This window comes from Ammospiza caudacuta, chromosome 24, assembly GCF_027887145.1.
Source record: "Ammospiza caudacuta isolate bAmmCau1 chromosome 24, bAmmCau1.pri, whole genome shotgun sequence".
Classification (NCBI taxonomy): Eukaryota; Metazoa; Chordata; class Aves; order Passeriformes; family Passerellidae; genus Ammospiza; species Ammospiza caudacuta.
The window spans coordinates 7,231,651-7,243,143 of record NC_080616.1 but is presented as its reverse complement, the minus strand read 5'-3'; the positions used below and the strand labels follow the sequence as shown (position 1 = coordinate 7,243,143).

General features: G+C 56.9%; 1 protein-coding gene across 1 annotated transcript; it reads right to left on the bottom strand.

Moving 5' to 3' along the window:
* Positions 1-467: 467 nt before the first annotated feature.
* Positions 468-11,364, bottom strand: DEF6 (DEF6 guanine nucleotide exchange factor). The gene is made up of 11 exons (XM_058819293.1): positions 11,269-11,364; positions 6,985-7,125; positions 5,456-5,641; positions 3,874-4,101; positions 3,648-3,794; positions 3,409-3,517; positions 3,031-3,329; positions 2,444-2,610; positions 2,100-2,298; positions 1,392-1,482; positions 468-1,173 (listed from the first exon to the last, which is right to left on the bottom strand). Exons 1-11 carry the CDS (start codon positions 11,362-11,364, stop codon positions 962-964), a joined length of 1,875 nt encoding a protein of 624 aa, XP_058675276.1. The 3' UTR covers positions 468-961.
* Between the last annotated feature and the right edge of the window lie 129 nt (positions 11,365-11,493).

Sequence of the window (11,493 nt, the reverse complement as noted above, 5' to 3'; positions counted from 1 at the left end):
TGCTGTTCGAGGCCCGGGAGGAAACAGATCGTAATCTCCCCAACGAACTCAGCTCATCTGCGGGTGCAGAGATGGAGTCGGTGCAGAGCTTGCACCCAGGGCCTGTTCCAGAGGCCACCCTGGCTCTGTGCCCCAGGCTATAAACATCCCAAAGGCACAGCTGCGACTGTATCTATACAGAGGTGCTGGAAAAACCAAACCAAATGATGGTGTGTTATCGGGGCTTTTTTGTTTTGTTCTGTGTCCCTCTTGGCCCTCCACAAACCAACCAAAAATCTGCTGGTGGGGCCACTTTTCACAGGTTGTGGCTGATTCCTTTCAAATGGCTTTTTCACACAGGGAAATCCCAACCCTGCACTGCCATGGAAAGGGGGCTGGTGCCTGCAGTGTGTGGGGCAGGAGGTCTGTGGCCAGTGGCTCCAAAAGCTTTATTGGTCATTAGTTTCTGCTAACTAAGTGGCTCCAGTACTACCACCCACTGCCCGGGAACACAGTGGTAGCTGTAGTTAGGGACACCTGGCATGGTGTGGGGTGACAAGAAGGCCCTGCTTGGTCAGTCCAGGTGTCCTTGGCTTGTGGCAGAGCCCCACAGCCTGGAGCACAGTGAGTGATGCAGAAAGGTTGTTGTAGAAACCAAGGGGGAACTGCAATCCTGGGCCACAGGGCCCCGACCCAGCAGTGGCTCTTTTTTAGTACAGGGTGTAAAACAGAGGACAAGGAGTTGAGTTCTTCAGTCCAGAGGAGAAGGTCCCACTGCCCTCTCCCCAGCACTGGGCTGCCTGAGACTCCTGGCACGTGGTGGCTGCAGCCCTTCACTGATGGAAATGTGAGCACTTCTGCCCTGTGCAGTCCCCTGTAGGCTCTGTGCTGGTCCCCATGCAGAGATGGCCACACTGACCGTCCACCTGGAGGGACAAGCTGAGCCCTGCCATTCCCAGCTGGGCTCTGCCATCCTGGTGGGCTAATTGGTGGGCTCTGTGGCCATGGTGTCCGCATCTGGAGATGGCAGCGTGCTGCTGTTCCCGCCGTTGCTCACGTTTTCCTTGCTGTTTTCCCTCGTGGGGTCACTGCCTTTATCCTCCACCCTCTGCTTGAGTTTGAGGGAAGAATCTCGCCGTGACAGAAGGGGCTGGTAGCCAGCAAAGACTCCTCCACTCACGTTTGTTCGCTTGTCTGGGGGTGGAGGGAAAAAGAGAATTGTTTACCTGGGGCCCAAACTGACTGTTCAGCTGAGAAAAAGGTTTGTGGAGCCTGTCCTTGCAGGAGGCATTGGGGTATCTTCTCTGAGGGTCCTTCCAGCCACCAGATGCCCCCAAAAAGGGGAAGATGGGTGGGGGTATGGGCATAGGGGATGAAGGGAAGGGTGGCGATCTGGCTCAGCTGTTTCCTACCTCCAGGCCCAATGGGGTGCATCAGTCGGTTCATCTGCACGTTCCAGTGCTTGACGTTTGTGCTGGCCTGTCGCAGCTTCCTCTGGGCCGCCTGCAGGGCATGGGGCAAAGGGTGAGCTGCTGCTGCCCCATGGGCATGGGGCAAAGGGTGAGCTGCTGCCCCATGGGCACAGAGCAAAGGGTGAGCTGCTGCTGCCCCATGGGCATGGGGCAAAGGGTGAGCTGCTGCTGCCCCATGGGCATGGGGCAAAGGGTGAGCTGCTGCCCCATGGGCACAGAGCAAAGGGTGAGCTGCTGCTGCCCCATGGGCACAGAGCAAAGGGTGAGCTGCTGCCCCATGGGCATGGGGCAAAGGGTGAGCTGCTGCCCCATGAGACCATGGGTACAGCTTTCCCTTCCCTGTGTAAGCCTGGATTGGAGGTTCCCTCTGGGATGGAGACCCAGTTCACTCTCCTCTAGACCTTCTGCTCCCCCTCCAACCCTCCCCCTTCACACACTCCCACTGTTGACATCAGTGCTTTGTCCCAGGGCAGGACATGCTTGTCCTGTCTCAGCCACTGCATCACACCGTGCCTGCACATGGCACAGCTCAGAAACCCCCACAGCAGTTTCAGCTTGGTCCTCCCCACTATGGAGGTGACTCTGGGAGGGTTGGAAAGTCCCCTGGGTTCACCATGCGAGGAGATGTGGCACGGATGTGATGCTCACCATGACATCTTGGTCCACCCGCTGCCTGTTCACTCTCACTTCTTCCAGCTGCTTCTGCGCCTCTTCCAGACACTTGTTCTTGTTCTCCATCTCCTGCTTGAGGACTTGCTTCTCCATCTGAGTTCTGATGATATACTCTTCTTGCTCCTCCTTCAGCTTCATCAGCTGTTTCAGCTTCTCCTCTTCCTCAGCCAGTAGCCTGACAACAAAGAGGTGAGGATGTCCCTCTGCCACTTCTTCCCCCAGTTTCTCTGTCTCAGCCTGCACACTTGGAACTCACCAGCACATCCCAGTACCTGGGAGCACTGAGCTGCCCAAGGAGGGGGAGGGATGTCCTGTCCTACCTGGCCTGAGCATATCTCACAGCCTCCTCGTCCTGCCGCGCTTTCACCTCCTGCTGCAGGGCCTCCTGCAGCCTCTCCTGCATGTCCTCCAGCTCCAGGATGCGCTTGCGCTGCCGCTCTGCCTCAGCCTCCTTCAGCACCATCTCTGCCTGCATGGAGGCACGAGCCTGGGCGGGGACAGGAGCCATCAGTGGGCCAGGCCATCACCAGTGTCCCCAGAACCCACTTGGGCCCACTGGGTGGAGTGGGCCAGAGCAGGGGCAGCCCATGGTGACAGGTCCAAAGCAAAGCTGTTTCCCTGCTCAGGAGACAGGCTGTGTCATTTGGAGCCAGTGCTGGCTGTCAGGTCAGAAATGGGCTCCCTGCCCAGCCTGGCACCAGCATTTGCCTCTCACTGTCCCCCAGCTAAAGCCCCTTGAGGCAGGTTGTCCTCATCTCCTGCTCAAAGGGATCTCAGGCACAACAGAGCCCAGACGTGATGGGTGGCAGCAGCACTGTACATCCAAACCCCTGGGCTGCCCTGGGCAAGGGAAGGAGAAGGAAGCACCCACCCCATGAGCACCACAGCCCCTGTGGGATGCACCCACCTGCTCGGCCTCCCGCAGCTGGATCTCCAGGGTCCTCTGCATCTCCTCGTGCTGCTGCCTCCGCCGCTGCTCCTCCTCCTGCAGCAGGATCTCTGCCTGCCTCTGGGCCTCCTTGAGCAGCTCCAGCTCCTGCAGCTTCCTCTCCTTTTCCTCCTGCAGCTGCTTGAGCCGTTGCGTCTCCTCCTCCTTGGCCGCCTTGCGCTGCTCCCGCTGCTCCCGCTGCTCCCGGCGCTTCTGCTTCAGGTCCTTGTGCAGGGACTTCTTTCCCTCGGCCTGCAGCCTGATGGCAGTCTGGATGGCTGCAGAGGGAGGGCACGGTCAGTGGGGACAGCAGGGGGCACGGGGAGGTCGGGGAAGGGGCGTGGGGTGGGCACAGACCGAGCGTCCACTCCTGGCGCTGCCGCGTGTCCGAGGCGCTCATCTCGTAGGTGCGGGACGAGGTCTTCACACAGAACATGCACCTCTTGCCATCCCTGTCTGGCAACACCTGCAGGGAGGGGACACAGCACAGGGTTACCACACCTTATCCCCCCGTCTTCAGCCACAGGAGTGGCTCTCCCACGCTCACTGCGTGTTCTTGGGTCTCCCTTCCAAGCTGAGCGTGGCCCGGGCCGTACCTCCACACAGCAGTGCTTGTCCAACGTGATGCTCCCCTTCTTCTCCTTCCTCTCCTCACTCATGTAGTAGGACAGGGCACTGGGCTTCAGCATGAACCACCGCTCTGACCAGTTCCTCCTCAGCTGGCCCTTCTTCCAGAGGTAGCCCTGCACCCGAGAGACACGGAGATCAAAACGGGGTGGGAGCAGGACTGAGCTTGTGCCCCAGAATGTATGAGCTCCTTGCCTGTTTGAGCACATCCTCGATGACCTCCTGGTACACCTCCTCCACGGCCATGCTGATGGCCTCCTGCTCGATGCCTCTGAGGAACCTGCCCGAGTTCACCATGTCCAGGAACTGCCAGACCGTGAGGCCGCCCTGGCCCTGCGGCTCCTGGGACAGGAAATCCTCCAGCTCGCACGAGTTCAGCTCCACGTTCATGGCTGTGCAGATCTTCTTCAGCAGATACTCCACCTGTGGGGAGGAGGACACTCAGTGACAGTGTCTCTGTCTGGGACAGGGCTGTCCCCACCCCATCAACCCATTCTGGAGAGCCCAAGGCCACATCTCTCTCCAGCCTGGAGATGCAGGACCTTGATGCCAGAGGGATCATCCTTTGTGATGGTTGGGGCATCCCAGCTGGAATGGAGGAGACTGGAGCTGGGTTAGAGTTTGACCTCTACTGAGAGGTTTTTCCTTTTAACCCCAAGACTGGGGTTAAGGGATGTTTTTTCTGGCTTGTCTGCAGAGTAAGAAAACTCTGTAGCAGTCAGGAGCCTGAAGGAGCACAGGCCAGCACTGCTGAACACTGTTCAGAGATGATGTCTCAAATTCACAGTGAGCTCAGCACCACTGCTTCCCAAAAATCACTGCAGAGGAGCAGGGAGACAGGTCCCTGTGGAAATGAGCATCATTTTAAAACTGCAAATAAAAAGAGTCAAGGTGGTTGACCTGCTGTGGGGAAGACTTATTGCAGCTCAAGTTTTGCTGCCAGCTCTCCTCTGCCCACAGTCTGGGGACTGAGACCAGTGGGTGACACAGGAAGGTGACACACAGCAGGGTCCCCACAGCCAGCTGGATTTTTTATGTCATTTAATTGTGAAAGGGGGCAAGAACTGAGTGCTGGTGCTCAGGATGATTCAGTTTTTCATGCTCTGGGGAACAGGAAACACCTCTCCCAGGGCACAGGAAGTGCGGTTGCCCTCCTACGTCTGCGCAGCACTGTGCTTCTTGCCTTTTTGCTCCTCTTCTTTTCTTTTCTTTTTTTTTTTTTTAATTTTGACTTTTCTGCTGATCTCAGGAGGTTGAGGGGGCAGAAGACAACAGCAGCCATTTGCCCAGCCAAGTTCCTTCTGCTGAGGCCACTCTTGGCTTCTGCACGTGTGCATTCTCCCCAGATCTGCCCCCCTTCTCATGGAAGTTTAATCTGACCCCAGAGAAAGGGAGAACCTCCCTCCCCTAAATGCTGTGGAATTTGGAGATTACTGTGAGGCTTTTCTTTGGCTGGCACCTCACCCTTAACACTCCTCATGCTGGGCAGGGGTGGCAGTGACCATGGAGAGGGACAGCCAGGTCTGCTCTGCCACTACCCTCCAGGAAGGACAGCACATTGGAGGGGTGAAGTCCCCCCTTGTCCCTGGGCAGTGGGGTGGCTGTGGGTGCCCAGGGCAGGCAGCCCCCCTGTCCCACCCCCAGCCTGCTCTCACCCCCTGGAACACCACATCTCACAGGATGCAGTGGGACACGCCAGGAAGCATCACCCTCAAACGGGGCTCTGCCAGCACATGGAGGCAGGGAGGGCAGGGCTGGGGGCAGAGGCAGCTCCTACCTCATCTGGCACCATGACAAGAGGGTATTTGTCTTCAGACAGAAAGTTGAAGAGGCACCAGAGCTTGAAGGCATCCTGGTGGGACACAACACTGTTCCCATTGCGGTCGGGTTTGTAGTTCTTCTTCGCTGTCAGGGTCCAGCAGAGCTCATCAAAGTTTTCTTTGACAAAAGCACCTTCCTCCACCTGCAGGCAGGAGTCAGGGGGTGAGTGGGGAGCCGAAGAGCTATGGAGGGGAGGAAATGCTGGAGAGAAGGAACCTCACTCCTAAAATCTGTCCAGTGAGAAGCATGGCAGCACCAGCAGGAAGCCTGGGGTGCAGCACAGGCAGGATGATGTGGGGCTCTCACCCCCAGTGCCTCCACGGTTTGGGGTTTCTTGTTATCCCATTGAACCACAAGGAGGAACTGAGGAGTGAAGGGAAGCCAGCAGGAATGGTGCCTCCAGCAGCCTCATCCCTGCTGGTGATATTTAATTGTGTCCTGGCACTGTGAGATGCCCCAGGCAGCAGGTTTGGTGCAGATGGCATCAGAGGAGCTCTGACTGTCCCTGGGTGCTCTATCCCAGCTGTGTGAGCACAGGAGCAAACTGTGGCCTGTAGCAGCAAAGCTGGAGGAAAACCTTTGGGTGGCAAAAGCTCAAAGCTTCTCTTACCAGGAAAACCCACTTCCCTCTTTTCAGGCTGCCTCTGGGATTTTATTGCCATGGTGAAACCAGAGGGGTGGGTTTAAAGATCACCTCCCAAAGAACCATGTGGGCAACTGGAAGGATTTGGGCCACTCTGTGATGGGGAGACTGGGCTGGGCTGACCTGGGGCGGCTCCTGCTGTGGGCTGAGGGAGCTGGGGAAGGCTCTGCCCTTGTTTGCTGCTGACCAGATCCCTGCAGCCGAGATCAGCACTGCTGGACCAAGCTGGGCAGCTGCCGAGCAGCTCTGGGCAAGGCAGAGATGGGCACAGGGACTGGCACAGGGACTGGCACAGGGACTGGCACACCAGGGCAGTGAAGGGTTACTGCACCAGCTCTGGCCCCTTTCAGTGAGCACACTGTGGAAGAAAGCTGTCAGTCATTCTTCCTCTCCTCACATGCCTGGAAGAAACAGCACCCACAGAGCAACCTCAGCCTGTGCCAGACAAAGGGGGCTTTGAACCACAGGAAAAAAGGGAGAAAGCCCCTGCCCACCCCAACTCTGCTCCTGATTGCAGCTCAGCCTTTCCCCTCTTCTCTTTGCCAAATGAGGTCACACCTCCAAGGTGAGGATAGAAGGGGCTGATTTCTCTCTCTGAGCCCTTCAGGAAATGTGGGCAGAGATGCTGCTCCATCCAGAGCCGTGATGTAAAGGGATGACTTCATCCTTGCCAGGGAGATGCTGAGTATGAAACATTTCTCACTCATTTTGGCATTCGCCTGAGCAGTCCCCATCTCTCTGCACCCTCCTTCCACCCACCAAGGAATGTGATTGAGCTAAGGGGAGCTCCCAGGAGCCTCACAGGAGGAGCAGCAGGTCTGGGGGGTGACCAAGGAGCTCACCTTGTCCAGGATGTACTTGTTGAGGTAGGGCATGTAGCCCTGGCTGGACACTGGCCCATCATCATCGTCACGGAAATGCTCCTCCAGTGCCACGGGGTCGTGGGGGATGCACAGCACCGTGTACAGGTTGTGAGACAGCACCTGGACAAGCACAGGGGGTGGTGAGAAGGTGAGCAACCCCCAGCCCTGCCCCAGCACGTGCCCAAGGTGCCACCCCTCAGTCACCATGCATGGCATCACCTCCCTGCAGCCACAGCATCCAGGCAAGGCTTGGCTTTGGCATCATTTCCAAATGTGAATTTTAGAGAATCATTTAGAAACAGGCAAAAATTGAGGATTTTCCCACATTAGTTTCTTTTCTTGGCACAGGAGGAACTTCTTTCTTGAAAGGGCTGTTTCAAACCTCTCAGAGCAAACAGGACTCACTCTGATCTAGAAAAGCTAATAAGCCACCCCAAGCTATGCATTTGGCATAACCAGGGCCCAGCCTGGCACCAACTGGCTGCTGGGGACACAAACGATGGAAACATGAAAATAGGAAAGACTGGTGAGAAACTAAGCAAAGGTTTTGTCTGGAATGGAGATCTGGAGACACACCATGCCCGGAAATACTCAGCGAGGCTTGCCAACAGCTCACTTTGTTCAAGCCCCCCCAAATAAAGCACATTTACAAACTCATGGATTTCCCAAGAGCTGGAAAGCCTGGAGCAAGGCTGCCCACGAGCACCAGCAGCATCTCCAGCTTGTGATGCTCTCCTTGCCTTTACATCCCAGAAGCAGGAGATGGTTAAACAGACTGACACCTCCCCACTGCACCAGGATCTGCCAATGCAGCTTGCCCAGGGCTCGAGAGAGGGGCTGGAGGAGATGGAACAGCATCCTCTGAGCAGGGCTGGAAATTTCCTCCCAGCAGCAGAGGAGCTGCCCCAGGCCACGATGGCTGCTGCAGCTGGAGACGGTTCTTGCTCGACCAGATTTTCATTCTCTTTTCCACCCTCTGGACCAATGGGATCAGCAGGACTCCACCCTGTGCTCACACAGCAGGGCTGTAGCCCCGAGCACTGCTGCTACACTGGTGCCTTCTGGGGCTCAGAGCATCCCCAGGGTCCACACAGTGGTGGGAAGGCCTGGGAATGTCATGGACACCTTCCAGGATGGTAACAAGTCCATCAGGATGAATTCAAAGTTTGGGAATCGCATCCCATTCAGTGTTTCCAACGTGGCCCTCATCTCCATCCTTCACCCCTCCTCCCAGAGCACCCCTACAAATCCCTGTGAGGTCTCACTTGTGACCCCGGCCATGGGGGACACCCTGAGCCCCTCCATCCATCCAAAGTTTCTCCTGTCACGGGGCTGTCACTGACAAATGGGGAGGGAAGCCTGGCCTGTCAGTGGTGGCATGGCTGGAGATGGGAGAGCTGAGGAACCCTTGTGGGCTCTGAAACAGTGACAGGAGGAGGAGAACAGCAGGGAGAGGGGTGCTAGGAAAGCAGTTTGCTGGTACCTAACCCCAACCCTAACCCTAACCCTTCCCCTGGGGCATGCAGGGGATGCCTGACTCCTCCTAGTGCCCTGCATTCCTGTGAGCAGCACCCTTGTTCATGCTCTCCACCCTCTCCCACCGCTGGCACACCCATCACCATGGGCAGAGGTGCCCAAAAGCACCAGGGCAGTGCTGGGTGTTTCCAGCCATGCGTGGCCACACTGAGGGACCACACCCCAGCCAGGGAGGGGATGCACTGTGGATGCCGTGGGACAGGGAGAGAGAAACGGCAAGCGCTTCTCACAGCGGCTTGTGAGACATCTTAAAGAGCTAGAAAGATGTGATAACTTGTTGACTATAAACAATTTGCAAGTGGTCTTTTTCCAGTTTATTTTTCTTCAAAAAAATAAAGTAGAAAAACTCAAAGACAGTGCATGAGGAAGATGTTTCTGTTAGTTAGCCAATAGAATAGAACCTATTGTACCACTCTATAAAAACCACGCGGTTCTTTTGGAAAAAGCCTTCTCTGCCTTTGCTAGGATCCTGCCTCTCGCCTGTTCCTGCCCCGACCCCGGCCCAGGAGTGACAGTGCAATGGCACTGAGAGCACAAACGCTGCCAGGAGCAGGGCTGGGGCTGTGCCTGTGCTGGGAGCAAAGCTCCCCGAGCTGTTGGGGCGCGCAGCACCCAAGCGACCGCAAGCTGTCCTTCCTTCCTTCCTGTGCACGCACACACACACACACACACACACAGACACACACTCTGCCAGGGTGTCTGCACATGCCTGCCCGCTCTGAGGTGCCCCTGCAAGGAGCACAACGGCTTCCCACAGCTGGGTCTCCGTGCTGGAAACCCTGACAGGTTCACAGCCCTGCCCGGAGCTGGGTTTAACACAGAGTATGCAGCACGGCCTTTAGCACTCTTCTTCTTAGCTGAATATGCCAACATCACGCTCGTGAACACACTGACTGCTATTCTGTTCTTTAAGCCAAGCCTCTTCAACCTCCCTCAAGAGCAATTCTCTGTTGGGCCAGCCACAAAAGTCCTGCTCCCATCAGCAGGATTCCTGCGAGTCTGCTCTGCTCTCCCACCCAGCTCTGTCCTCTCGGTGCAAGCCCGGTGTCTCCCAGCCCTGCTCAAGACCCTTCATGCAGCAACACGCCCGGGTCAGGGAGCAGAGCCCAGCTCAGGGCCCAGCAGCCCTGGAGGGCTCTGGAAAGGGTTCGGTGGCTTTAACACTTCATCGCTCAGAGCAGCGAGACCCCGCGCTCCTCCCTCACTGAACCGCGGCTGGCCTGTGTAGGCTGGGGCAAACTCGAGCGTTTCTGTGGGTGGAAACAGGCTCTGCCTGGCCTGGAGACAGTGGGAAAGCCCTCCAGAGCTGAGCTGTGCTCTTCAGTGACCTGCTGCCAGCCCATCCCATCACTGACGGCGCGTGGGAGAACATCCCCTCCCCTCTCAAGTGTCCCCCTGGGTAAAGTCACTTCGGAGGTGCCATGCCCAGCACCACCACAGCCACAGACCCTGCATGAACTGTCCATGAAACTGCCATTAAAATCAGAGTCTCTGTGGCCTCAGCATGGTCTCTGGTGATACAGATCTCTCAAGACAAGCACTGCTGCTGCTTTTGGGTCCATCCCATGCCCGGGCCAGACTCTGGACCCAGAGCGGTGGTGCAGGGGGTGCTGTGAAGGGAGCACAGCAGCCCCTCTCAGGGATTAGCAAACAAAATTAAGCTCTGGCCTACTTTAGGATTTTCCCTAATTCCTTCAGCTATTTCTACAGTTTTAGCAGGGCAGTGTGGCTCGCAGGGCTCATGCCACGAGTTCTGGGGGGCAGCCGGAGCCTCTGAGCCGCAAAGGCTGAGCAGGAAGAATCTGCCTCCCGCTGCTTCTCCTCCAGATCCCTGCATGAAAAACTCCTAATTCTGGGGCAAAACTCACCCCCCTGCCAAAGACCAGCACCTTCCCTGCAGCCTGTCCTGGGGAAGCACTGTAAAATACAGGGAATGGAGGAAAAGGGGGTCCTTTTGCAGTGGTTCAGAACGGTCTCGCAGCCTGGCAGCAGCTGCCATGTCCTGACGCAATACCCGTGCTCAGCATGCTCCTGCTCAGGTCTCTCATCCCAAACGCTGGTACCAAGCAGCATTTCCAACCCCAGTGCCAGCCTGAGAACTAAACGGATGAAAAAAACACATTCCCACCACGTGCAAAGGTTAAAAACACCAATTATTCTCAGAGCCAAGGGGCTCCCGGGTGGGTGCCAGCAACCCTGGCCTGGGGGCAGACAAAAAGGTTTCTAAAGCTGTGATGCGTTTGATGAAAGGCTGAGGGCATGAGCCCTCTGAAAGCTGCTAAGAGTGGGAAGAGGAGAAAGCAGGGAGTTTTTAAAGTGCTGTGTTACTTCTCGCCACAGCACTGAGGAGTTTTTGTTAAAAAACAACCTGTCCTTACCTCCCGACCCACTGGCTCAGCAAGGAGGAACACAGGTGCTCCGGCAAGCAAGAAAACGTAAACAGAATTTGGGCTCTTAGTTGGCCATAAAAAGCACAAGAAACTGATAACCAAAATTTAGATTTCTCATAATTTTCACCTAGAAAACACATCTGAGCATGAATTCCCCCCCCACCCCTTTTTTTAAAAGGAGATGCTACAGTGCCTGAGAACTTCACTAGGAAGCAACAGCACGATCTAATTGATATCAATATTGAACAATTTCTCCGTGGAAACCCGCGGGGATGCCGAGCAGCCCCGGGCTCGTTCCGCCGCTCGCTCCCACCCTCCCTCCGTGCGCGGGACTCACTTTGAGCTGGGATTTGGACACCTTGCCGCTCTTCTCCACGTCCAGGGCGGTGAAGGCGTACCAGATGGACTTGAGCAGCTCGGCCCGCAGGTCCATGGCTGGCGGCGGCGGCGGCGGCTCTGCCGAGCCCGCGGATCCGGTTCCTGGAGCCGCCCGGGCGGGCGGGACGCGGGGCGGGAGCGCCGCCTGCCCGGGGCTCCCCGGGAACCCCGCGGGGCCGGGGCA